The 25,162-nt window shown below is 45.1% G+C and overlaps 1 protein-coding gene across 2 annotated transcripts in view; it reads left to right on the forward strand.

The window, feature by feature from the left end:
- The window catches only part of Trio (trio Rho guanine nucleotide exchange factor), a 199,644-nt gene that overhangs the window by 37,288 nt on the left and 137,194 nt on the right, over positions 1-25,162 (forward strand). For both annotated transcript variants that reach the window (XM_005386123.1, XM_013514974.1), the window contains exons 8-10: positions 2,511-2,741; positions 14,214-14,336; positions 24,685-24,876. In XM_005386123.1, the coding sequence (XP_005386180.1) occupies positions 2,511-2,741; positions 14,214-14,336; positions 24,685-24,876 (546 nt within the window). The remainder of the gene's footprint in view (positions 1-2,510; positions 2,742-14,213; positions 14,337-24,684; positions 24,877-25,162) is intronic.

Genomic DNA, 25,162 nt, shown 5'->3' on the forward strand with positions numbered 1-25,162 from the left:
CATTCAAGATTATTTACTTCTGTCCATCGCATTTATGTAAATCTGCAAGGCTGGGAAAGGGAGCGTTCTGGCTTGAGTATTGCTGGTTCTTGAGTGTGGAGGTTTGGCTGTCAAGAAGAGGCACATGGCTTTGGGGCAGCCCTGTGGGTTTGTGCTTCCCCTTCTGGTCTCTGTGCTTCTGACACTTGCTCGCTAGAGCTGTCCTGCTGTGCATCGCCTGGCCTGGTGTATCATCAGGAGTACAGCGTAGAAGAGGGGGTCATAAGGAATTCTCTCCAGGGCCCAGGCCATGTGAAGGGGTAACTAGGAACACTTCCCATTTCCACCCTGTTGTCTGACAGAAGTATTGTTGTGCCTGCTCCACCATCCTGAAATGAAGTGTGAAGTAGAATGTGTACTTTACCTCCATGTATCTTTTATACTTCTGCATAAATCAGTTATGTGTATGCTGCAAGGTAAGTTAGAGACAAAGGTAATTGAAAACTTGTAGGTACATCTTTACTAGAGGAGAAGAAGAAACTGGCCACATAAAATCATCGTGCTCTGGGAACTACAAACAGAGCCTCGGCGTATGTTACATCAGTGACATGAACACCAAGGGTGACGTCAGTGACGTGGTATTTGGAGATGGTCAACAGCTCTTACAAAGACCCAGAGAAACTCCGAGCGCTGCCTTCCCTCTGTGGATGTTTTATCACATTCCTGCCAAGGTTAGAGATGTTAAAATGAAGTAAGAAATGGGCCGGGGATATAGCTCAGTGGCACAAGTGACTGCCTGGCAAGTGCGAGGTCGTGAGTTTGATTCCCGGTACAAAAAAAAACAAAAAAAAACCTAAGCAAGAAATGAGAAAAAAAGAAGAAACTTGCTGCACCCAGTGCTTGGTGATGGAAAGCGACCAGTTCTCACTGGGTGGCAGCATCCCACCTACTTGCGAGCGCCCTGTCGCACTGCACCTGCACCTGTCGCACTCGCCGCTGTCCCAGCCGGTCACCTCTGCTGTCAGTCACGTGTGAGCGCTGCCACACCAACAGCGACTGCGGGACAGCCCCGATCCGCACCGGAGGACTTACATTTCCTATTTTTGTTGACATACTTTGTTTTAGCTGACACTAGCCCAGTGGCTAACGTGGTTCTTCTCACCTTGTTATCGGCTTATTTTCTCTTAAGGTTTGCTACAAGGTGTTAGATGAATTTTAACCCCAAACCATTGTAAGATAGAACCAGCACTGCTCAAGAGCAGATGCTGAAAAATAAGTGTGACTTTCCTGCATAGCCACAGTAGCAAGGAGATTGAAGGACGAGGCTATGGAACTCCAGGGGCCGCCTCTGACGCTGGTTTTATCCTGTAAAGCTCACAGTCCCTGTGCCGTCCCCATCCCTTTGTGCTCCCGTCATTGCAAGCTGGGCTCCTGTTTGTTCCCTCTAACTACAAAGCCAGGGTGGGTTTAGATGTGGGAGTGTCTGAACAGGAAGGTGATGGAGGAGAGGCTCCGGCAGTGGGGGACTCCACGCGCCAGGTGTCCTTGTTGTCTGATCTGGTCATATTTCTTCAGCTACTTCTGGCATAGTTACTCATAAATCTTGAGAATCACAAATGTGAAAAACACATGATGGCTTGCTTTCTGTATCCTACCCTACCCTCTTTCCTCTTTTCTTTAGTCAGTCTGAGTGCTTTGGCTTAATTGTAGTTTGACAATTAACAACATAACTTTTAAAAACTGATAGCATTTTAATCAAATTACTTTGTAAAGTTAATGTACTAAACAAAACAGTGTTGTTTATTTGTTTTTTTTGTGGTGCTGAGGATTGAACCCAGGGCCTTCCCACTAAACTGTATCACTTCATTCCCAGCCCTCTTCAATTTTTTGAGACTGGATCTCACTGAGTTGCTCAGGCTGGGCTTGCACTTGGCGATCTTCCTTCTTCAGCTCCCAGAGTGCTGGGATTATAGGCACACGCATGCACACGTGTATGTGTGTATACATATAGTAAAATTGCTGTTTGAGTATGTCAGAAAGTATAAGTACATGTTCTTTGTCTAATGCAAAGTTGTTGATTTTTTTAACTGAGATTTTAAGAGTCAGCATTAAAATATTGCTTCATTGTCATAATCTGTTGTATTCCCTCATAAAATCCCAAGAGAAAATTGTTACTTTTCAATTTCAATACAAGGACATGCCAGCAATGCAATTTAGGTTTGCTACTTGGTGTTATTAAAGTCAAATAGAATGTGTATTCATTGAGAATAGTACATTACGATAGTGTGTGGTAATGAAAGTGCCTTTGTTTCAGCTTGCTGCTCTGCATTTGGTTTTGTGATGTTATTGGATAACTGATGGAGTCTTTTAAGTTTTATTCTGTCTAAAACATAAGACTTGGAGTAAGACGGTGGTCGGTGCGTGTGTGAGTGCTTATATGTACAAGTGCACAGTGCACTGAGGACAGCATCTGAAGCCGGCCCGGGCAGAGCGGTGCGTCTTGCATAATTGCTCATTTACTCTGTGGGCAGGTGAGCCAAGATGGGAAGTCGCTCCTCGACAAGCTCCAGCGACCCTTGACTCCTGGCAGTTCTGATTCCCTTACGGCTTCTGCCAACTACTCCAAGGCCGTGCACCACGTCCTGGACGTCATCCACGAGGTACTGCACCACCAGCGGCAGCTCGAGAATATCTGGCAGCACCGCAAGGTCCGGCTCCATCAGAGGCTGCAGCTGTGTGTTTTCCAGCAGGACGTTCAGCAGGTCAGTTTCACACTGCACTCTTCACGGGGAGTGACTCATCCTGAGCGGAGTTTAGGGAGTGCGCTGGCATCTGGGGATTCTCTCTGCTGTAGAGGAAAGGACGGCAAGGACAGGAGCTTCTTTGCTGACCATGAGTGAATGCACACACAGGCTGCTGTCGGCTACCACGCCTGTGACTTACACAGGAGATAAGGCAGGAAGAACCTGTGAGTTTTGCTGTCTCAGACCGTTCCCAGCTATGTTTAATTGTGAGGATAATGTTGGTAGTGCTTAGACTGGTGTATTACAACTTACATTGGTCTGCTTTTTGATTACTTAAGCAGTGAGCTAGCAGTGCTTTTGTGATACTTGTTAGACAATGCATAGTAGGTGCTTAATACTGTCTCCCTAATGAAAAGTGGACTTTTATGACTTCATTTCTAAGCAGTCAACACTTTTTCTATTGCTTTTACAACAGTAAGTCAAGTCCCCACCCTACTTATGTCCTCACTGCAAAAGAGGCTTGTTGAGGGCCAAAGCTGTAGCAGCACATGAAATGTGACACAGCTTTGGTGGTCAAGAGGGATACTGTTGAGGTCCTCACCTAAAGTAGAATGGAAAGCAAGAAGTGAACAGGGTGCCAGCTCTGGGGGCGAGGAGTTCTGGAATATACCGGGATGCCCACGGCATGCGGAAGGTTGGCTGAAGCCTTGGTGGTGTGTCTGGGGTCAGAACACTCTGCTTCCGGAACAGTAGTGAGCCCCTGTGCTTTGTCCAGGCCTGCAGGCCCTCCCCTGTCATCTCCCCGGGAACTGTCGGAAGGCGGGTGGGGTTCTGTCGAAGGATGGGATGTTAGAGACCTGTACACTCTGTCCCGACGAACACGAGATTCTCCCTGTCACTGACCGTCGTACTTCACTTAATGTAGACGTGGTTAATACAAAATATTTTCAACGGTGCTGTCGTGTGTAATTTTCACATGCTATGCTTTGTTGTATGTTTTGAGTTCTGTGGAAGTTACGTACACAAAGTGCCTCAGGGACGGTCATTTTGGTGTTACTTGTGTCTCTTAGCAATGATGACCTTGCTCAAGACACTCAGTGTCCAGGGCTTCTCAGAGGCTGACTGAGAGACTAGAAACTGTCTGGTTGAAAGCACAAAGTTTTGTTTTTTCAGTTGTTCAAAAACTTTTAGAAGCCAAGAGATGTTAATGGTTTAAAGTATAATTATTAAAGAATTTTCCCATCTACTTCATATCCCTTGGATCAGGTATCATAACACAGCCATAGACTAATGTTCGTGAAGGGGACTTATTTCCCTACCTGAGGAAGCAGCAGGGGGGGGGGTGTCCCCCTTCCCCATGGCTTTCTGGGGTACCGGTGGGCAAAAAGAAAGACTCTGTGGGGTGGGGGAAGACAGCGAAGGAAGCCTTTCAGAGGAATCTGGCTGTGTAACTTGTCACCCAGTACCTAGCTCCCTTTTTGCATTCAGCAAACATTGTGTGGACAGGTAACTGTGATCCCTATAAGGAAGTTCTTACAAGGCAGCGTTTTCCCTCAGTAGGTTACCTGAATGTCAGCAGCAGAAAGTGTTATGTGGTACACATCATATATATATATGGTCTCCTTAGTGTTCAAAAGAAGATAGGTATTGCTTATGAAGGGAAGTATTTTTTCTGCATTAACAGTCTAGAATGGATTTGACTTGTTATACAAACAGGAAATTGCTGTGTCGGATTTACTTGTGAAGCAAAGAGCAAAACTGAGGTTAATCAAAGTCAGCACTTTGACAATAGGATGGCAGAACCCAAAATGTGTTTCTGGGACTGAAGGAATTGCTAGCAGGGACATTTTGCCGTATAAAGCGTAGCGCAGGAGAGAGAAGCTGAGGCTAGATAGGGAAAAAAGTAGTAGTATTTTTTTAGAAAGATATATTATCAACAAAAGGCAGATTTGTAGAGACAAAAACAGTAAGCCAATTAGAGATACCTAAGTATTTTTTGTTTGGTTATTCTGTGTAATGAAAAAGCACCTAAACATCGTTGCAAAAGAAGAGCAGTTTAGGGAATAATAGTCCTCAGAGTAAATGCTTGTTGAGGAACACTTGAAAACCATCTGCCACACTGCTAGCAGCACGCTCCTGAGGAATGCGTGTGGGAGAAGGGTGTGGGGAGTTTGGTTTTTAAAACATAGTTTTGATTTAGCTGTTAATTTTCCATTTCTGTGGAAGAGTTTGGGTGGAAGTCGGGCACGGTGTAGGAGAGCTACTCGAAACTGCTGGTCACATTTGCCCCACGTCAAAATCAGCAGAGGCACGCAGGCGGGAAGCCTTGCTGGCCGCAGCAAGTTGGCAGCCCGCATTATTAACTTGAATGAAAGATCTTTGCCGTATTTCCTGATGATCAGATAATACATATATTTCCATTGTGGTGTGTTTACTGTTAGGGTAGCCGTCAGTGAGTGAGTGGCTGAAGTAATAAAGTGAATAGCTGTGTTACTGCCCACCTGCGTGTTTTGTTCTGCGTATGCTTTGGGTTTCTATTCATAAGTAATTTCTTTTCGTTGCACAGCACTGTATGTGTTCAGCTGGTAATAGTCGTGGAAGTAGCCCAAGGCAGAATGCTGACTTCTTTTTCTACCTCACCAGCCCAGTTTACCTGGCTCTTCTTGGACTGTTGGGATTTAATTACTCCAACACAACAAGGAAGAGGATAGCTCCTTTAGCTCTTTTTCCTGAAGCAGGCAGACTCCCCTAAAGGAAGCTTGTTAGGCAGGGAGACTTCCAAAACTGCGTGAGCATCACCCTGTGGAATTGCGTCTGCAAGAACTCCCTGTACTCTAGTGTTGGATCATTAATTGATACTCTCTTGAAATGATCAAACAAGCCAGGTGCAGCGATGCACGCCTACTTAGGAAACTGAAGTAGGAGACTCTCCTGAGCCTAGGCCAAATAGAGCCTGTCTCCAAAAAAAAAATTTTTTTTTAAACAAAGATCAAGAAACAGTAGTCTACTCTAGATTTGTCTTATGCACACTCATTTTTGTTTCAAAATCATTGCATGAGTGAGTGGTGCTTCAAAAAGTGTGGAGGTAAGTGTGGTGAAGACTTACAAGTTTCCTTCTTAGAGAACAGACAGATTTTTTTTTAGCAGATGGCTTAGTAGTTTAATAAATTGGATCACAACATGCTCAAATGTAACCTTGCTGTCTTTGATTAGTGGCAGGTATAATTTTGCGAAGGCATCAACTTAAATGATGCCTATCTGAGTGCTATGAGCAGTGAGGGGTAAGTAAAGCTAGGTACTTCGTCCGTGTTCTCTTACCTACCTGCAGGCCCCTTGTCTGTGTTTGAGTGATTCCTGAAAGCTTTGCCTACATTTTTCTCAGGCATCAGGATCTGTTGTAAAAGGAAAAAGGAGAAGCGTGCAGTAGAGGTACGAGTAACACTGTGCGGGGAGCACCTGGGAAGTGGTCAAGTGAATTGAGCCGCTCTTGGAAGGCCACAGAGAGGGTTAGGAGGTTGAGGAATGAACAGTAAAAATTACAGTGAGAGCAGGGACAGGAGAGGGTAGGGCCTGTCCCCAGAGCTTTGGGTGTCCAGTGTGGATGGAAGGGAGGGTGCGGAGGAAAAGGTATCAGAGAGCTAGTTACAAACGTGGCCTCCATGATGAAGGATTGGGGCTCGTTTCTGTAAGGTCTGGGACAGTGTTAAAGGTGCTAGTGCACTGGTGCCAGGACCGAATGTGATTGGAGGATGAGGGGTTATTTGGGGGCACATCAGCCTGGTGTCAAGCTCATCCATGCTTCCTGGATGCTTCTTTACACTTCCTGCTCGCAGCCAGGCTGTCGAGTCAGTGCTTCATCATAGCAGCTTCCATCCCGATGAGCCTTGGTACTGTGCATTCTGACTTGATGCTGTGGATATTGGGGTTGGATAGCACCATTCTATGGGCCCCAGAACGGTTGCTCCAGTTCTGTGAGGAATGAAGTGGGGGTAGTGAGCAGAGGCCTGGTAAGGGTCCCAGGCAGATGTCCTTGCAAGTTTTGGATGTGTTCTATAGAGGAGGAACAAAGGTCCACAGGGGCTTTTTTTTTTTTTTGTCTTTTTGAGACATGGTCTCACTATGCAGTTCAGGCTGGCCTGGAGCTCACTTTGTAGCCCAGGCTGGTCTCAAACTTGCAGTGATCCTCCTGCTCCAGCCTCCCAACTGCTGGGATTATAGGCGTGCACCACCATGCCCGGCGTGGCACTTTATTCACTAGGGCTTCCCAAGTGTCTGGAATAGTAATGGATGGTCAGTATTTATTGAATAACTAAATGAGGAAAACTGAGAAATTACCCACTTTTATTAACCAAAGACTATTTTAGGTTAAAAGTTTTGTTTAGTCTGGAGTGGTGGAATCAAGTAAACTGGAAGATCAGCCTGTAGGAATGGAAGCTTTGCCTAATGTTGGGGAATTAGGGCAGTGATGATGACCCTTTCAGAGCATTCAGTGATAACAAACAGCCTACTGCAGCACGCGTGCCATAGGCTTTCCACTGCTGAGCTAGAGTGTCTGTCTGGACAGGGAGGGGCTAATTTCACAGCACGGCCACTTGGAAGTGTGGGGGAGCTCTACTAAAAATTAGTTATTTAAATGAAAAATAAGCCTTTAGTGCTAAATTCCAGTAGCAGAAGGAAGACATCATGTGCTCCCATGAGGCAGAGAACCAGACACGAGGTCTATAAAGAAGTAACTCCACAGTTCTACTGCTGAGCTTTAGCCAGTGAAAACTGTGTCTCCACGCTGCTTGACTTGGGTTCTAGGTTGGAGCCATGCTGTGGTGTACATTGGGTGACCCCCCCAAACCTCACGGGGGATTTTGGGGAAGTGGTTGGAGTATGGGGTCTTAGAGCTGTCTTGCTGTTGGGAGGAGGGGCCTGGTTGAAAGAGGCAGGGCGCTGGAGAGTGTCGCGGAAGGGTTTGTCCCTGACTGGCTCCTCTCTTTGCGCTCTGCTTTCTGTCCACCATGCATGAGCAGCTGCTCCACCACCAGGCCCCTCGGCCGTGCTGTCTGGCCTTGGAGCCAGCCGACTATGGACTGAAGCATGAGCCAGAGTAAATCTCTCCTCCCTTGAGTTGTGGGTAATGAGCATTGTGTCTCACCCATGAAGAAAGCAAGTTAGATTCTGGTACTGGGAGCGGAGCTGTGTCTGTGATGCTACATGAGCATGTAGCGCAGAAGCCTTCCAAAGTGGTTCATGAAAGGAGATTGGAAAGGTTTGGAGATGCTAGCTGGAGAAGCAGCCCTAAAATGTTGTATGCTGAGCTTTCTGGGAGATTGTGGTCCGAGTTCACATCAGAGTGCAGATAGAAGTGCAGACAGTAAAGAGACCAGGATTGGAAGGTTCCAGCTGTTTTAGTTGGGATTGAGGACTCCAGGCCATGTGTGTTATGCCCTGGCAGAAATTTGTCTACATTTTGCTCATATCCTGAGACTTTATGGGAGACCGAGATTAAGGGCAGGGAACTCATTAATCTGGCGGAGGAAATTGCAAGGCAGCCAGACATTCCGCTGTGGCATGGGTACTGTGGGGGGTCTTTTAGGCAGCTTTAGAGGATCAAGAGCAAGCAGCACAACTGAGTGATTTTAAAGCTTGAGACAGGGAGAAGAGCCCCGCTGTACTGATGTGTGGCCTCAGCCCGCCAGCCTGCTGCTCACAGCTCTCCACACCCTGCTTGCATCTCTGGGCAGGGATCATGGCTTGAAGTGGATGGGGATTCCTGGTCTCACTGGAAAGGGAAGAACATGACCAAGATACGCCCTCAGGAATAAAACATGCTCCAAGCACTAGGAAAAAGAGGGTGAGCCGGCTTAAGATAGGATGCCCGTGTAAATTCCAATAATTTAAACTCACGTGTTTTTACTCTTCAAATTTCTTTTGTGATTTTTTCCTTTGTATGTAAATTTCATTAACAGCATAATACTGAATCCCTCACAACAATGCTATGGCACCAACCAAAATTAACATTATTTAAGTGAAAGCTCTCCTCAGTCACCTGCTTATGTTTAGCAGATTTGAAATGATGTCACTGAGTCCATCAGTCACCCTTTGTTATATCACTTAAATACTACTGATCTGATAGTTAAGAAAGGTCAGAATGCAGTATTTCCACTTCTGTGTGATTTCAAAGCAATGGTGCATATAACAAGCATATAGCTAAAATGAAACGAGATTTAGTTAATATTTTGGATATATATAGAATATAGGGTGGGTAGGATGACATTAATATTTTGTAACTGGAAAACTGATTTTGTATGAAAAACAACAAATTTAGAGTACTTTAGAATTATCTTTTTCATGTACTTCTGAAACTGAATAGAATGAGATTATTTTCATTTTTATGTATATAAAATGTGATTTAGAAGGGACTGTCATTAATATGATAGAGAACACTATTATGTGTTCATTATATTGTCTCTTTAAAATGGATACTGAAATTGACAAATGTTTGTGTATTTTCCCTGGATATTCACTTGGTGTGATCTTGGTGGGTTTATGTCAGATTTCTTAGCCTAGATTTTGGGCCTGTAGCCTTAGAAGTGCTGTAAAGGCATTCATGTGGAATTCAAAGACTGCTGTGTCACGTGGGGATTAAGAGCTACAGTTGGCTGAAGAAGACCTGCGTTCAAATGTATTTTGGGGCACGTTAACTTCTCTGAGCCTCATTTTTTGGCTTAAAAAGGATATTAATGAAATAATACTTTCTTATATGTATAGCTGTTGGGAATAGATGTGATATGGAAATCAGAATTGCTTGAGGTTCAGGAAAGTAACACCGGATGACACAGAACATTCCTAGTGGGGTCTGGGCAGCCCCTGGCCCCACTCCAGTCTAGCACATGACTATTTTCGAAGCCAGGTGTACAGACTCGCACTGAAGGGAGCAGTGGAGGCGATAAACACCTTCGGTCAAGTGTTATTGACAAGAAATTTGGAAGAAAATTTTGAAAAAGTATTTGGAATGTCAGAGTTCTTGTGGACAAGGAGTTGTGGATCTGTACTGCTGTCAAGTACAGAACCGAATAACCACCCAGTAAATGCTGCTGGTGTGACACCACTGACCGTGATATGTTGCTTGGTGATGACATAAAACTGCTCAAGTATTTGAAAAAAGACCTCTGTGCTTGAAAGGGAAAATACCATGTTGGTCTTCGTAGGGTATGTTGTGAGTTGGGCTTTGTTAGAAGACTAAGTTACGTATTCACACATTCTTAATAATTACTTGGAAATAGGAATCCACAAAATATTGGGTAGTGGGACCTTAGCACAGAAAGCTTTTTTGTAGATAGATTATACAGGCTGGCCAGAACCGCGCTGTGTGCATTGGGGGAAACTGGCCTGCAGCCAGTCGTGGACATTTACTAGAGTTGCTGAGAGTTTTTTGCTGTAGCCCAGGTTTGCTGTTCATTTCGACAGTCATGTCCTTAGAGGTTTTGTGTAACAGACTGAACTGCTCTGAAACAAAATCAGAGCTGTTTTCTTTCCTACCTTTTTGTACTATCTATATGTCAGTTGTGCCAAGTTGGAGAAGGGGCAGTATACACTAGACTTAAAAGGATGTGCATGAGGCCAGACTTGTGTGTTCAAGTCCACAGGTTGGTTCCTTCATAAAGTAACTGAGGACGTTTGTCTGGGGCACATGTGTAAATGGGAATGGAGAATGTACCTACCCATGGCTTGTGCCTGCTTTAGCAGCAGGTGCTCATTAGCTAAGAAATGATAATAATGAGGGAGTTAAGCTTAATCTGCATGACTTCCTGTGTGTCTGATAATTGACTTGAGTATCTGTCTCTTGCTGGCTGGCATTGCATTTTGGAGTGACTCTGGTCTTGGAGTGATTTGTGTCCATTGGAGGACACTGATTACAGAAGAATGAGCTCTGAGCAGAGAGAATGATGTTGGCCTCCCACCTTTCCTTCTGTGCTCTGAACCAGGTGACTCCAGAGGGACCACTTTTGCCCTTTTCCTGGAATCTGGAAGGAAAGCCACTAAACCCATTCCCGCCTTATTCCTGGAATTGAAGTCACAGCACACAGCTGACAGCACTGGCCGTGATAGAGGTTGGGAGGTGGCTGCCTGGCCTAGGATGATAAATAAAGCCCCCCGATTGGCCAGTTATTTTAGGTTTGAGATTGAAGGAGTTCACAACCATGTCTTTCAAATGTTAGGATCCTTTGTCAGTCTGCAAGTTTGTACATACTTGTAAAAAAAACAACAGCATTGTGGGAGAGTTTGGTTGGGAATATTCATAACTGTCTTCTATTTTAAGTGGTCAGAATTTACACATTCTTATTTGAATTACATTCATATTTGTTAGAAATATAATTTCACGTGGTATTGTTTTGTCTGAGATATCCATTGATAAAATAAAAATGTTCATTATAACCTGAGTGGTTGGTTCATAATAGCTTTTGTTTCCAAGTTATATATCCTGTAATGTTTCTCTTACGTTTGAAAAGCAAATTTTTATTATTTTTAAAATAGTCTATTTTGCTGCTTCTCTCCCTACCAAGTAGTTTATTTTTTTACCTTTTGAAATTGTGCCCTCTCACAGAATTTTAAGTCCCTGTGGAGTTAGTTGTAGTCAGAAGACTTGCTGCTTACTGGTGAATTAATTCTTTAAGTTAAGGACGTACAGATCACACTCTATAATTTTTAAAAGTCTCTCTGGCCCTTCGTGAAGATCTTACAGGCAGTGAAATGTAGCATGGTTTTTACTTACGTGCCTCTAGATTCTTTTCAAGTTTAAAATATTTCTCTTGTCTTCTGCATGGTATTGGCCTCATGCCCAGAGACACATTCTGTAAAAGGCATCCATTCGTCAAGTTGCAGAGGTCTTGAAGTTACTGAGACGTTTCTCTAGGAGGAACCAGACCTCTACTTTATAATGTGTACTAAGAGACCGTCGTGTAAACAGCTCAACCACTTGCGTCTGCCTGGGATCAGGTGATGAATCCAGCACCACCCGCAGACTCCCTGCTGTCTTTGTAATCTCAAAGAAAGCCAGTGTGCCAAGTGCACTAATTAATAAGCAATGGAATATTTATAGTCTGTGTCATTAAGGAGTCTGAAATTCCATGGAAAGCAGCCAGAGGTTCTGGTCTATGGGTGGCGATGACACAAGTGCTGTGCATTTGCCTAACGTTAAGCTGCTTCACTGAATACTCACAGCTCCCTGTGGTATCGCCATGGAGCAGAGCAGGAAACTGATGTGCATAACAGATCAGGAACTCACCGAAGAGCACAGTCAGTTCCTCTGTGCAGGGTGCCTCAGTGAAAGGGTGGAAGCGAGGGCTATTAGAGGAAGAATCAGGAGAACAAGGGTGCAGATGAGAATACACATGGATCCAGCAAGAACTGCTCTGTTAGTATGGCGCCAGGCCGTGGGCCGAAGGCTGATATGGTTAGAAAGGAACTGTATTCCTGAAGTAGATAAGTAGTTTGGGCCTGAGCACCACCTGCCGGTTGACCTCCACCTCTGTCCCCACCTCTACTTCTGATTTCAGCTGCTGCCAGTTCTACAGGGGTCCTTGTAGAAGACCAGAGGTTTGTTAAGGTTCACAGCCATTTTATGTATGTGTAACATTAACTTTCCTAAACGCTGCACAGAAAGGGCGCTCAGTCAGGCCTCGAGTTTGAAGGGCACTGTGTGGAGCGGTGGAGAACAAGATGCACTCTCGTCTTTGCCAGCACAGCTGATACCTCGATCGTTCGGTAATCAAAGGGCAAGGCCTACTATTTAGTAGCAGTGAACCACAAGTTAAGCCTGTTTTATTTACCATTGGCAGACAGTGAAGGTGTTATGCTTCTAGGTTACCCCTGGACCACTGGCTTAGCAAGTATAGCTGTCTTGGTTGCTTTTCTCTCCTTGCTGAGACAAAATACCTGACCCAAAATTAAGGAAGGAAAGGTTTATTTAGCTCACAGTCTGGGGAGGTTTCCTTCCACACTTGGCCGGCTCCGAGGCAGAGTGGCACATGGCAGTAGAAGACAGCAAAAAGCGACAAGAGCAAAATTGAGGAGCGGCAAAGGGAAGAGCAAGCCTCTCTCCCTCCCTTACATGTGCAAACTACCCGCCCCAGAGCGGGTGTAGCTCTCACACCCATGAATCAATCATAACTCCGAGGCCTGCCCCATGACTGCGTGAGGCTTTCAGGGGACACATCCAGACACAAACCATTACAATAGCCCTATTTGGTCTTCCGTCCAACATCATTTTGATTTTTGTGCTGAGGGACCTGCTGCAGTCTGCTTGTGTCCTCTAACTTTGTTTGTGGAAACCTAATCTGCTGTGTGGTATAGTAATAGGTGCGGCGTTGGAAAGTGATTAACGTTGCCAGGACTGCTCCCATGGATGGGATTGGCGCTCCTGTGAAAGAGGCCTGAGGGAGCCTTTGCCATGTGAGGACACCTGTACTGCCGGTGAAAGAGAGCCCTCACCAGAGAATCTTGATCTGCACTTAGCCTCCAGAGTTATGAGCAGGAAGTTTCTGTTGCGTACATATTATCCTTTCTAAGGGGTTTTGTTAACTTGAACACGCTAGAGCGGGTACCATGGTTAGAAACATGGAAAGTGGGTGAGCCTTCAGCGCTTTCACAGCACATTAATAAACACATTTTAATTGTTTAAAATTCAGCGAAATATTTTTAGTTAAAGGCATCACTGACTTGATTTTCTTGGCCACTTCATGAGAGGGACACAAAGTGTGCATTTGATGTAGTGTTAGATATGGTCATTGTTCTGTGATTTCTTAAGTGTGAAAGTCAGTGAACTACTCATTCCCAGCTATGGACTTTAAAGTATTATTTTCCCCTGCTTTGCTTTGCTTTTTTCTTGAGTATAGTGGATTTCAACTAGCAGGAGCTTTTAAGTAATTAAGTTCATGGAATGCTTAGCTTTCGCAACATCTTAATTTGTAAAATAAATTATCCTCCAAGACTGGGAATCAGGCATGGAAGGGTTCTGTTTTCTTAGGTTTTACTTATGTGCTTGGACTCTTCTGAAGGAGAGAAAGGAAAAAATTAACTCTGCAGTTAAACTTGAATTGCCTGAGTTGTGAAGCTTTGAGCCTTTAAAAAAATGTTAAGTCAGACGTGGCCTTCTGTGGCCTGACGGCTATCTCACACAAAACCCACGGCAGTTTGGTGGCTCAGTCATGCATAAAATGAGGTGAGACTTAATTGAATCATTGTTGCATGTAATGTTTATACATAGACAGATTTATACTTTTAATGCAAGAGCTGATTAAAGTCCTGCTGGAAAAGCTGATGTAAGGTGTAATTATCAAGTGCGTTAAATTAGTACCCGACTACTTCCAATTTTTTTGCTAGTTTGCTTCTTATTTCTTACAGAATTTTGACAACAGAATGTGTCTTCATTGGGTTACCCTCAGCACTGAACAGGCAGGATATGGTTTTCATGCTCATGTGGCTGTAATTTCACTGCAGGTGCTGGATTGGATTGAGAACCATGGAGAAGCATTTCTCAGCAAACACACAGGTGTGGGAAAATCTCTTCATCGGGCCAGAGCTTTGCAGAAACGTCATGAAGATTTTGAAGAAGTAGCACAGGTAAAATAATGGCTGCCACTGTTTTCTCTCCCAAATACCTATGTGGTTGGTTTTGAATACAGTTTTAACCACATCTGAGATGACTCAACCTTTGCTACAAGTGTTTGAGGTGATTCAGTGAAATTGATTTCAGAGTGAAGTTGTCATTGCTTTGGCAGAAACCTGATTTAGTCAGTTGATCCTTTGTAAAATGTGATATTCTTGAAACAAGTATATATTGGATGTTTTTGTCGTATTTGTTATACCAGTGTTTTAGTAGTTTCTGACGTTTCAATTCCTAGTCAGAGAAAAATAGTTTTACATTTCCATACTTACGGGCACAGCCTCAGTCTTGTTGGGTCTGTATGCACTTAGGAAACCGGAGCTAGGAATGCAGCGTGTTCAGAGTACAGGCTATGTGGAGTTTGAGCACGCTTATAATGCCCAAAGCCATGTGAAAAGTGTCTTACCTTCTCTGTAGTAAGCCTTCCGGTCTGAAACATCACATATGTGTGCACGCACACATAAAAAAAAAAGGAAGTAAACAAAAGTTGTTTTCAAAAGAAGTTGTCTAAGTCAGACACATCCAAACTCAGACAAATTACGTTAAAACTGAAGGTGATTACAAAGTCTTAAGAAACGAGAGAAGGGACAAGACGACACCTATGGAAATGTTAGACAATGACTTCTTGTCAGGACATAGATTCTGGACAGCAGTGGGATGGAATCCTGATGGCAAATAACTCTGAACCTTGAATTCTGCACCAGCAGACCTGTCATTCAGCAGTGTGGATAATCTGCATACCAAGACCTAAAGAGTTTATCACTCAAACACTACCAGAAAAACAAAAAGATTTACTCTAGGAAGGGAATAATGTAAAGTACCCAGTATATTTTGAACTCCACGAGAACACTTTTATATCACTAGCATCTAGAACAATGCCTGGCATATTTAAGTATCCAGAAACACATAATTTTTTGAATAAAATGTAAGTAAGTGAACAAGTGGAAGTATGTGAAGGGGCAGGGTGAGCAAAGAAACTGATAAGTATGTTTGTAGACTAAAAGTTTGATCTTTGAAGCAGAAGATGGATCTGGAACCAGGTCAAATCAGGAGGGAACTGAAGCCAGCCTATCCTCATCTGAAAGGTGGAAGGGAGCTCACAAGAGGCATCGTGCTGGTCTGCAGTTTGTTAGCTCAGGCCTGCCTCGAGCAGTTTTGAACAACTACTCAAAGTAGAGAGATAGCAGATAAATTTTAAGGGAAAAGAAATGCTGAAAACCAGCTACGTAAAAACTAGGGGCCAAAAGAAACAAACAAAAACCAAAAGCAAAAAAATGAGCACAACAAAAGTCGTGATAGAAATCATAAAATAAGAAGTAGTAATTTGTCCAAAGCATCACTAATTATAGTGAATGGAAAGTAGAGTCCACTTGTTAAAAGACAAACATTTTCAGACTGGACATCTTTCAGGCGGTTCACCTGAAACATAAATATCCCAGGGAATTTGAAAATATAAACGGTATTAGGAAAAGATCTACCATATATATATATTTTTTTTTTTTTTTTTTTTTTTTTTTTTTTTTTTTTTTTTTTTTTTTTTTTTTTTTTGGGTTTTTTTCCGGTACCAGGCATCGAACTCACGACCTTGCGCTTGCCAGGCAGGCACTGTGCCACTAAGCTAAATCCCCAGCCCCTCGAGGAAAATATAAACCATGAGGAAATTGTGCTTAGAATATTATTATATGACAAAATACCCCTGAAAGTATAAAAATGTTCTCAGAATTAAAGAAGGCCTTCAGTTATTAAAGGAAGAGCATTAATATATATCTAGCAATGTAATCTTAAAATCAAACAAGACTAAACAGGGCCATGTGCACCAGTATATTGTATAAGATGAAGGGATCAATTACTAGTCTGAGAACTAAAATACGGGGCCGAATTGTATGATGACACACAAACTGCATCTATGTCCTGTTCTGTGAAGATGCCTTTGAAAAGTTACCTTCTTAAATGGAGCACTGTGGCACAGGCCTGTGACCCCGGTTACCTGGGAGGCTGGACTGGGAGCGTCATCAGTTCAATGCCAACCTGAGCCACAAGGCAGACCCTGTCTCAAAACAACAAAGCTACCTTCTTTACATGTCTTAATGTATAAAGTAAAACTGACAGTTACAACCTTTCCATCTTGTTGTTCTCAAGAAATGACTAAAAAAAGACTCTGCGTCCCACAGCCTTGCCACACACGGTCTTGGGCTTTTTGACAGCATGTCTCTTGCGCCCATTTCATGTGGTCTCCCTAACTCATTTGCTGGGAAGTACTCTGCTGTCATCTTATAGCAGAACAAATGTGGAAAATATACTCGTTATCTCCCCCTTTATGTTTTTATATGATAACTACTACTGCAATTAACTGTGGTTTGAAATGCAAAAATTGGATCATATGAGCAAAGACCGCAGGCACCAAAGCATTTGAGAGGCAGAACTGCAAACAGCCAAGTTGTAGAAGTTGAGACTCTTGGCGGAGTAGTGTGTTTGCACACGCCTGCCCACGGAGATGGCCTCACCTCTCCCTCCCACTCCCCGAGCATTTCCCAGGATGAAGAACCAGGCCCTACTGCATGTTTTCATGTGAGAATAGGCATTCTCTCTGTTACCTTAGTTGGCCTTGCTCCCTCCATGTCTTGGTTCTGCCCATTCCATATCTAGAAAACGTCATTTACGGCTCATGTCTCTAGGGTAAACTTCCTTGCTGACTTCTATGACAGTCGTCAGAGCTGTCCACACAAGTTCTCAGGGGGCAACAAGAGTGGGAGAACTTTCTTTTTAGCAAGTGAATATTTTTGCTGTAATGTTTCTGGGGCAAGCAAAGGGTCAAAGTAGCATTTGTGCTGTGGTGCTTTCCGCCCCTGCTGAGGAGAGAGACTGGGGCTTCGCTGCTCCTTCCGTCACCTGGCTGAGCTTCGGTCCTTTTTCATCATGTCTTGCTGCTAGTCCCTGGGATGCCAAGGGGGCCTGTCTGTCTTCCCCAAACTGAGAAAACGCCTCAGCCCAAATCTGAACTGTGTGTAGGTTCGCTCACATTGCAGAGCCACCCCACTTTTCCTCGCGCCAGTGTGTAAATGACCACCATGCCGCTGTTCCACCAGACCACAGAGAAGGGGCAAGGAGCAGCAGGTAGCCGTGGACCTAGAGCTCCTGAACAGGCCTGGCTATTGTCCCATGGCTGTCTGTGTTAGCCCTGACATCTTAAGCCAAGACATGAAAATGTACAGAGTTCAGTTTGGTGGCACAAATAAAAAAAAAAGAGAGAAGGTTAGAGGCAGACATGGTGTCAACAAGAGGGGCTTTGGGGCAGCAGAACAGCCATGCACCTGCCCTTTCAGGACTGGGGAGCCCCTTGCTTGCAGCCAGGCTCTCGGTGTGCCCCTCTCCTTCGGCAGCCCTCCATCGGTGTGGGCTCAGGCCTCCCCGCCATGTGCCCTGGCTCTTGGCTCAGCTTTCCTCTCCAGTGCTCCCTCCAGTCCCACTGCAGTGCTGGTCCTTAGGCGATGGCCTCTGTCCCTAGCATCTTCGCTATCTCTTTCTCTGTTGTTTTCTTCCTCTCCTCGCTTAAGGAAGGTCAAGGGCTTCCGCTGTATAGTTTAGGTACCAGTCACTTTCAGAATACTCTGCCAGTTACTCTCTTCCTAGTCACGCACTGTCCAGCTTTAGGTCTGCTGATGGAACTGCAAACAAGCAGGCGCGCAGGGATTTGCTTAGAGTATACATTCAGTAACCGCCAGCTACTTCTTAACTGTTTACACAATTCCCCTTCTCTTGCTTTTGAGTGTCACTGTCCCACTGATTCAGTCCCCAGATGTGCACAGACCTGTTGGTGACAAGCATAAGTCATCAGTAGGGAACAGAACAGCTCTCAGATCTGGTACAAGCCAGCTCTTGTGCACATAGGTAGGTCATAGCACAGAAGACTCTGCAGACCCATCTCAGGCTCATTTAGAAGGGAGTCTGCTCCACTCCTGACGTGAAGTGCTGTGGGTGGAGGGCTGCACTGCGGGCGGGAGAGGCTGCTGTGGTGTACAGTGGGCGCAGGGCTTCAAGACCTAGAGCGAGACCCCTGCCATCCATCTGTTAAGGAGCTTTGTAACAGTATTTTCAGTGGAGGAGAATGTGACTGTTGGGTGGCCCCCAAGGACCAGGGTTTGTGATGTCCATGTGCAGTGGGTGTGGTCTGCAGACTGGCCCTTGGAATCCAAGTGAACGGTACCTTGCATGTATAGCTTCCCACGCTGGGAGCTCTGGCTCCTCCCCGAGAATGGAGTGGCTTTAGTCTCTCCCTGGCACAGGGTGAAGTGAGGGACCTGCGCCAGCTGCCCTTCCGCTTTTGCCTGCGTTTTGTGACGGCAAATTGTAATTAAGTTTATATTTTCAATGTGGACAGAATGGACTGTGGAAACATCTTAAAAACAGGAACAGAGGGATCTATAGTGCTGAATAAAGAACCTTATTTCATCACAAAGGTAAAACAAAGTCAAGAAATTTCCTTTTCATAGTTAAGTTCAAGGTTGGTTAGTTTGTTTCTTACAATCTTGGGAGTTTACTTTTTAAACTCCAAATTGGTTGTAGAGATCTTAAATTGGCAATTTATTTATTTTTTTGGTACCAGAAATCAAACTCAGGACCTCGCATTTGCCAGGCAGGCGCTGTGCCACTGAGCTATATCCCCGGCACAACAATTTATTTAAAAAAATTTTTCTTAAACTTCTTTAAATTGGTAAGTTGTGACATGATGAAGTAACAGTGGATTTTAAAAGGAAGTAAGTGTAAGCCTATGGTTGAATTCACTGGAATGTACTAAATATAGATGTATCACATAGAACAGTTCTGGGTTCTGAGAAGGACCTGCAGGGAGCTTCATGACTGCGTGGAGGAAGCGCGTGGTCCGGGCCACTCCCACCTGTGCAGCACCGGGCCCCGCGGCAGGGCCCCATCTCGCACGCCCGTGCCGTGGCCTCCTCAGGAAGCACTTGATCACCTTTGCATGCAGTTTTGTAGAGCGAAGAACCCCTTCATGACTAATTGGATGATCTCATTTTGTGCAGTGATTGTGAGTAGATTTAACCTGCTGAGTGAATTCATGCTCATTGCTTTATAATGTGTGGTATGCACAGCCTTAGAGCATTTTAATATATTCATGTAAAAAAAGAAATTAAAAATGCTCTCCTCTTGAAACTTCTTCACAGTACTCTTTTATAGTTATCCAAGTCAGTGTGCCTTTGCAGATTTAAAAAGCTCTGGTTACAACAGCCTCTAAAGCCAGAGAACTCTAGCTGAAGGACAGAGCTGGTTTTGGGAACAAGGTGTCTTAAATGTCACCGGGGACCCTTTCTGTAGGTACAGTTCTGCGAGTGACTATGTGGCTTTTTACCCCACGAGATTCAGATTATCCTCCAAAGATGTAACCTGTCACAAGCTTGTTCTCCACAAAGCCATTTCTACTAACAACTTTTATCTTTCATATAATCATCTTGGCTTCAGGGATTAGAGTGTCATTTTGGAGAGCAGGGGGCCTCAGGCTCATTCTGCATTTGGAGGAGACATGTTGGGTAGGTGTAATCGCAGGCTTTGGAGTGAAATAGACCCAGGTATGACGCTGATTTGCACCACCCACCAGCCTTGGCCGCAGAAGACACTTGCTCGTTTCCTCCCCTGTAAAGTGGGCTGTGGTGAGAGTACGTAGTATACGGAGGAGGTAGCTCAGCTGTGGGTGGTAAAGAGAAGACGACTTGTGATTCTCTGTAGACCGCACTTGTCAGCTGCATCCTCTGGGCTGCTACCACCCCATCACTTGATAGCAACACTGTTGAAGTCCCCCTCACCTATTACTCTGTATACAGAAACTTCCTCAACTTGTAGTAAATCTGAAAGTTTAACACAGAGAAATCTCCTGAACCATTTACCTCAGTGTTTTTCCCTCCACGGACAGATGTTTTACTATGCAGCCTTAATACTGCTACCAAAGTTGGAAAAGTAGCATCAGTTCACCTTCTGACACTCACATCCTTTAAAACAGAAGGACCTGTGCATTTCTTTGGTGCATCCCTTAGGGTCCTTGAGCCATAGGAGTTCCTGGATTTTTCCTTGACCTTGTTTTTCTTTTTTTTTCCCCCCTTAACTTTTGACCTGACATTTGAGACAATTTCAGGCCACATTTTGGAAAATGTTCCTTGTGTAAGGTTTGATGTTTCCTCATTACTGGATTCAGATAGTACTTGTGTAGGAATATAACAGGAATGATGCTTCCTTCTCATAGTATCTCATCAGGTGGCACATGATTTTAATTTGTCCTCTTACATACAGTGTTCTCTTTGTGCTCAGGTAAGGTGACCTCTGCCAGGCTTCTCATCCTGAAAGATATTCTTTCCCATTTTGAAATTAGTAAGTACCTTAGGGAGGGTTTTTCAATTCTGTAAATACAGTGGTACCTCAGTTCACGAACTTAAGTCATTCTGTTATTCTGGTCATGAACTGAATCAGATTTCCCTGTAAGGTTCAGTGTAATGCCTCGGTTCACAAAGGCTTCTATTCATTCACTAACCATTCAGTTCGCGACCAGAATTGTGGAATGAATTAAGTTCGTGAACTGAGGTGCCACTGCATTCTGTTTCTTTACCAGTGTTGTTTCTTTGTGTTGTCATGGGCTTGTGGTGTCCACATTGCATTCAGCGGATGAGACTCTGTGACTGTCATTGTTGATCTTGATGCTCAGGTAGTGTATTCACTCAGCTGGCCTGCAGGAACCTCCTTAGGTTGGGTCTCCTGGTTTGGCCGCCCTTGGCTCTGAACACTTCCTTATTTTGAGGTTCAGTCAGATGATTCGACTTTGTGTTTACTTACCAGTTGCTTCTCCAAGGAGTCCTGGTTCCCTACAGAGGAAAATGGTGATGAGAAGCGCCGATCTGGTGCTAAGCTTTTTGCTGCTCTTGGGTTCTTGCTGGGAGGGAGAGAGAAAATGAATGTGTAGCACACACATGCATGTGCACATCCTGTTAGAAAATCCTGTGTCCTCACTGATACCTCCAGTTCTAATCCATTTGCTGGGTAAAGGGCTAACTCAGCTTTTCTTCTTTATATTTATAACCCTGTCTCCAACTTGAGAAACATGGCTCTGATTATCCCTACATATTGATTTAGTTCATTAATCCTCTTGGATGTAACCAGTCTCCCAACTTGGAAGCCACCCTTCCCCAAAAGGCTGCTGCTGTGTTTGGAGGTTGTATGTCTGTGAAACATGCATGTGCTGGTGTCTTGACCTTAGTGTGATGATGTTGGAGGTGGGGCCTTTAGTAAGTACAGCCTGCTGGGAGGGCCCTAAGTCCGTTACGGGTATGCTTAAGTCTTTCTCTGGCTTACTGTTTTAAGACATGATTTCCTTCCCCGTGTGGTCCCACAGTCATGGTGCCACCTGAGTTAGACTTGCAGTCTCCAAAACTGAACTAAATAAACTTCTTTGCTGAGTTAGCCAAGCTCGGGTATTTTTGTTACAGTAATTAAAACCAGCATAAGACAGAAAATTGATCGTGAATAGTGGCCCAGCAACAACAAATACTTGAAAATGTGAAATTATCTTTGGAATTGGGTTCTAGGCAGAGGCAGAAAGAGTTTGGAGGGGCAAGTTAGAAAAAACGTAGACTGCTGTTCAGGGAGCCTTAGAGGTAACTCTGTGGAGGACTCAGAAGACAAGGAGATTTGTGAGCTGGTCCCACGTGAAAATGAGGATTCTATTGGAAATCAGACAAAATACCAGCTTTGTTACACTGAGCAAAGAACCTGGCTACATTGTGTCCATGATCCAAGCTGCTGTGGAAAACAGAAAATTAAGAATGAAGGACGGATGAGGCTGTGCAACCATTTCCTAAAGATAAGAGCAGAGATTCTAATCCTCAAGACAGTGAGAACAAGGCTTGGGGCATCTCAGAAATGTGCAAACCTCCCCTCACAGACCCAGATTCTCCAGGGCAGTTGTCTGCTGCAGCTCAGGGTGTTCTGAAGAATGGGTTCACTGCCGGAGCCCTTGGCTACCTTGGGATGCTGGCTTTCTCGAGAAGCGCTCTGCAGCCAGATCCATGGCTCACACAGGCCCACGTATAGCTCCTCATGCAGCAGGCCTTGGCAGCCACGTGAAGCTGATTCGCAGGCACACGGAATGCAAGAGTTATGGGGTCAAGGTGACTTCCACAGACTTCAGAGGAAGGCCTCACTTTCTGTCAGCAGCTGCCCACAGATACCCCGTCTCTGCTTTAGATGCAAGGGCTTCGGGGTGAGGGTCAAAGTTGGACAGTCTAAAACAGTACTGGACAAGGTTGCTGATAGAAAGGTGCCGAACTCCTGGAGTCCTCTCTCCCCAGTGTGTCAGAGTCAGAGCCCTGCAGAGAGTGACCCTGGGGTGACAGCCTGTGGGCTGTGTAAATGGAGCTGCACCAGGGACTCGAGAGAGGTAGGGCGGTGAGCAGCATGCATGCCGTGCCTGCCCAGGAAAGCTGCCAGGGTCAGCGTGCGTCCGTGAGAGGAGCTGTGGCCGAGGACCAGCAGAGCGGTAGGGGCGGCCGTGCGAGCCCGGGGCACCCGCTCTCACTGCAGCCTGCGTTAGATAAATGCTGTCCTGCAGCTTTGAGGGCTGATGGCGCCCTGTGGTTTCCAGGTGACCGTTCTTCGGCTGTTTACTCCTTTCCGTCTGTTTCTCTCTTTGGGAATAGAAGTGTCCTATGCCTATCCACCATTGTATCTTAGAAGTAGACAACCATTTTGTTAAAATTTTTATTTTTATTTTTATTCACAGGCGCAGAACCAGCAGTTTGCCTTGAGTCTGAAATGAGACTTGAGATTAATGAATTAATCCATAGATTTGAATTAATGTTGAAAATGAGTTGAGACATTGGTCCTGTGGTACATTGATTGCATGGTTGTGGTTTGTTCTGTGAGGACGTCAGCCTTAGGGAGCCGGGGCAGAATTGCGGGGCAGGTGTGGTTTTAGGGTACCCCTCAGAGGTCCACGTGCACTGACGTCCCGACATGAGGTATTAAAGAAGTGGAATTTTTATGACTGGTGTTTAGAGCTGGACATGGGGAGAAATTAGGACTCGACAAGGTTGTTAGTGTGAGCCCTCATGATGGACTGCTGGTAGCTTTGTGAGGAGCAGGAGCGACACCTGCGCTCTCCCTGTCTCTCTCCCCGCCATGTGAGCCCCTGCGCTGCTCCGCCAGGAGGAAGGCCATCACTGCTTGAGGCAGCTAGACCTCAGGACTCTAGCGCTGTGGACCAAAGCGGTATTATGTGACTGGCAGCAGGCAGCAGACTCACACAGTTGCCCTCCTTGTCCTGCAGAGAGCCTCACTTCCTGGGCCATTCCCGTCCCACTGCGGGGACACCTTCACCGCCCTGCTCAGGCTCTGCCTCCTCACCGCTGGGCGCCTCCCACCCTCCGATGACTCACCTGCCCTGCTCAGCTCTAGACCTTAGTTGTTGGGAGAGGGATGAAGGACTCAGCTGTTTCTTGTGGGGAACTGCAGGCGGATTTTCTGGGCTTTCCTGGAGCCTTAATTCTCTTGTTACTGTGCAGACATCCGCCGCCTGGTCTCTTGGGCATGGGACCCTTGCATAGGTTTCAGGAACAGTCTTGGGGCTCAGAGCAGCCTCTGAACAGCCTCGGGCTTACAAAGAGTCAGAATAATCTTCCGACTGTTTCACATGTATACTTACACTTCACTTTTAGCTCCTTAAAACTCCAGCTGTTTTGTAGTCAATATTTCCTTTTTCTCAAAAATGTGTGAGAAAAAGTAGAAAAAAGACAAGTGCAGATTTACCAGTAAGTAGAACAGTGTGGAAAGACACACCAGTGTATGCTTGTTCGGAACTTAACCTTAATCTTGGACTTGGGAATTGTCATAAACCAGTGCACCAAAAGACACAGAACTGGAATTCACCACTCTGCCAGACAGTTGGGAGAAAAGTGAAGCAAGCACTTGTGGCTACGGGCTATTTCCTGGCCCCACCTTAACAGAAATCTGAAGGCACTTTCTGAGTCATGAGACAGCCAGCAGCTGCCCACGGGTACCCCGACTCTGCTTTAGATGCAAGGGCTTTGCCACGAGGGTCAGAGTTTAACATTCTAAAATTGTATTGGCAGAGGCTGCTGATAGAAATGTATAGAATTGCTAGAGTCATTGCTCTGTGTTATACATTTTCTGTTCGACACAGGTAAATGACCAGAAGTGTTGCAGTTAATTGACTGAGTTGCTATTTGTTATGACCCAGAGTGGCTAGTTTGCCTTGTGTTCACTGTTTTCTGTGGATGTTCTCTTGTGCAGAACACGTACACCAATGCAGATAAGTTGCTAGAAGCAGCAGAACAGCTGGCGCAGACTGGGGAATGTGACCCGGAAGAGATTTATCAGGCTGCCCATCAGCTCGAAGACCGGATACAAGATTTTGTTCGGCGTGTGGAGCAGCGAAAGATCCTACTGGACATGTCAGTGTCCTTTCACACCCATGTGAAAGAGGTAAGACATCAGGAGAAAAAATACAGTCCACATCTCTGAACTGGTTGGAATTGGAATTTGGCCAAAATGTGACAGTTGGCAAAAGGCAGAAAGTTGTGAGGTGTGTCCTACAAAGGGCATCTGCACGTAGAGGGAAAGAGCTGCACTTGGTACTGGCCGTCTTTGTCCCATGGGTGCACACTTGCCTTTGCTGAGGGTGTCTGTGAGGGTGGGAGTGAGTGGGGGGTAGAGGGACACAGAGAGAATAAGAAACTGAAGGCGACACTGCACATTGCGGACAGAGCTG

This window comes from Chinchilla lanigera, unplaced genomic scaffold (genome assembly GCF_000276665.1).
Source record: "Chinchilla lanigera isolate Chin_1 unplaced genomic scaffold, ChiLan1.0 scaffold00025, whole genome shotgun sequence".
Classification (NCBI taxonomy): domain Eukaryota; kingdom Metazoa; phylum Chordata; class Mammalia; order Rodentia; family Chinchillidae; genus Chinchilla; species Chinchilla lanigera.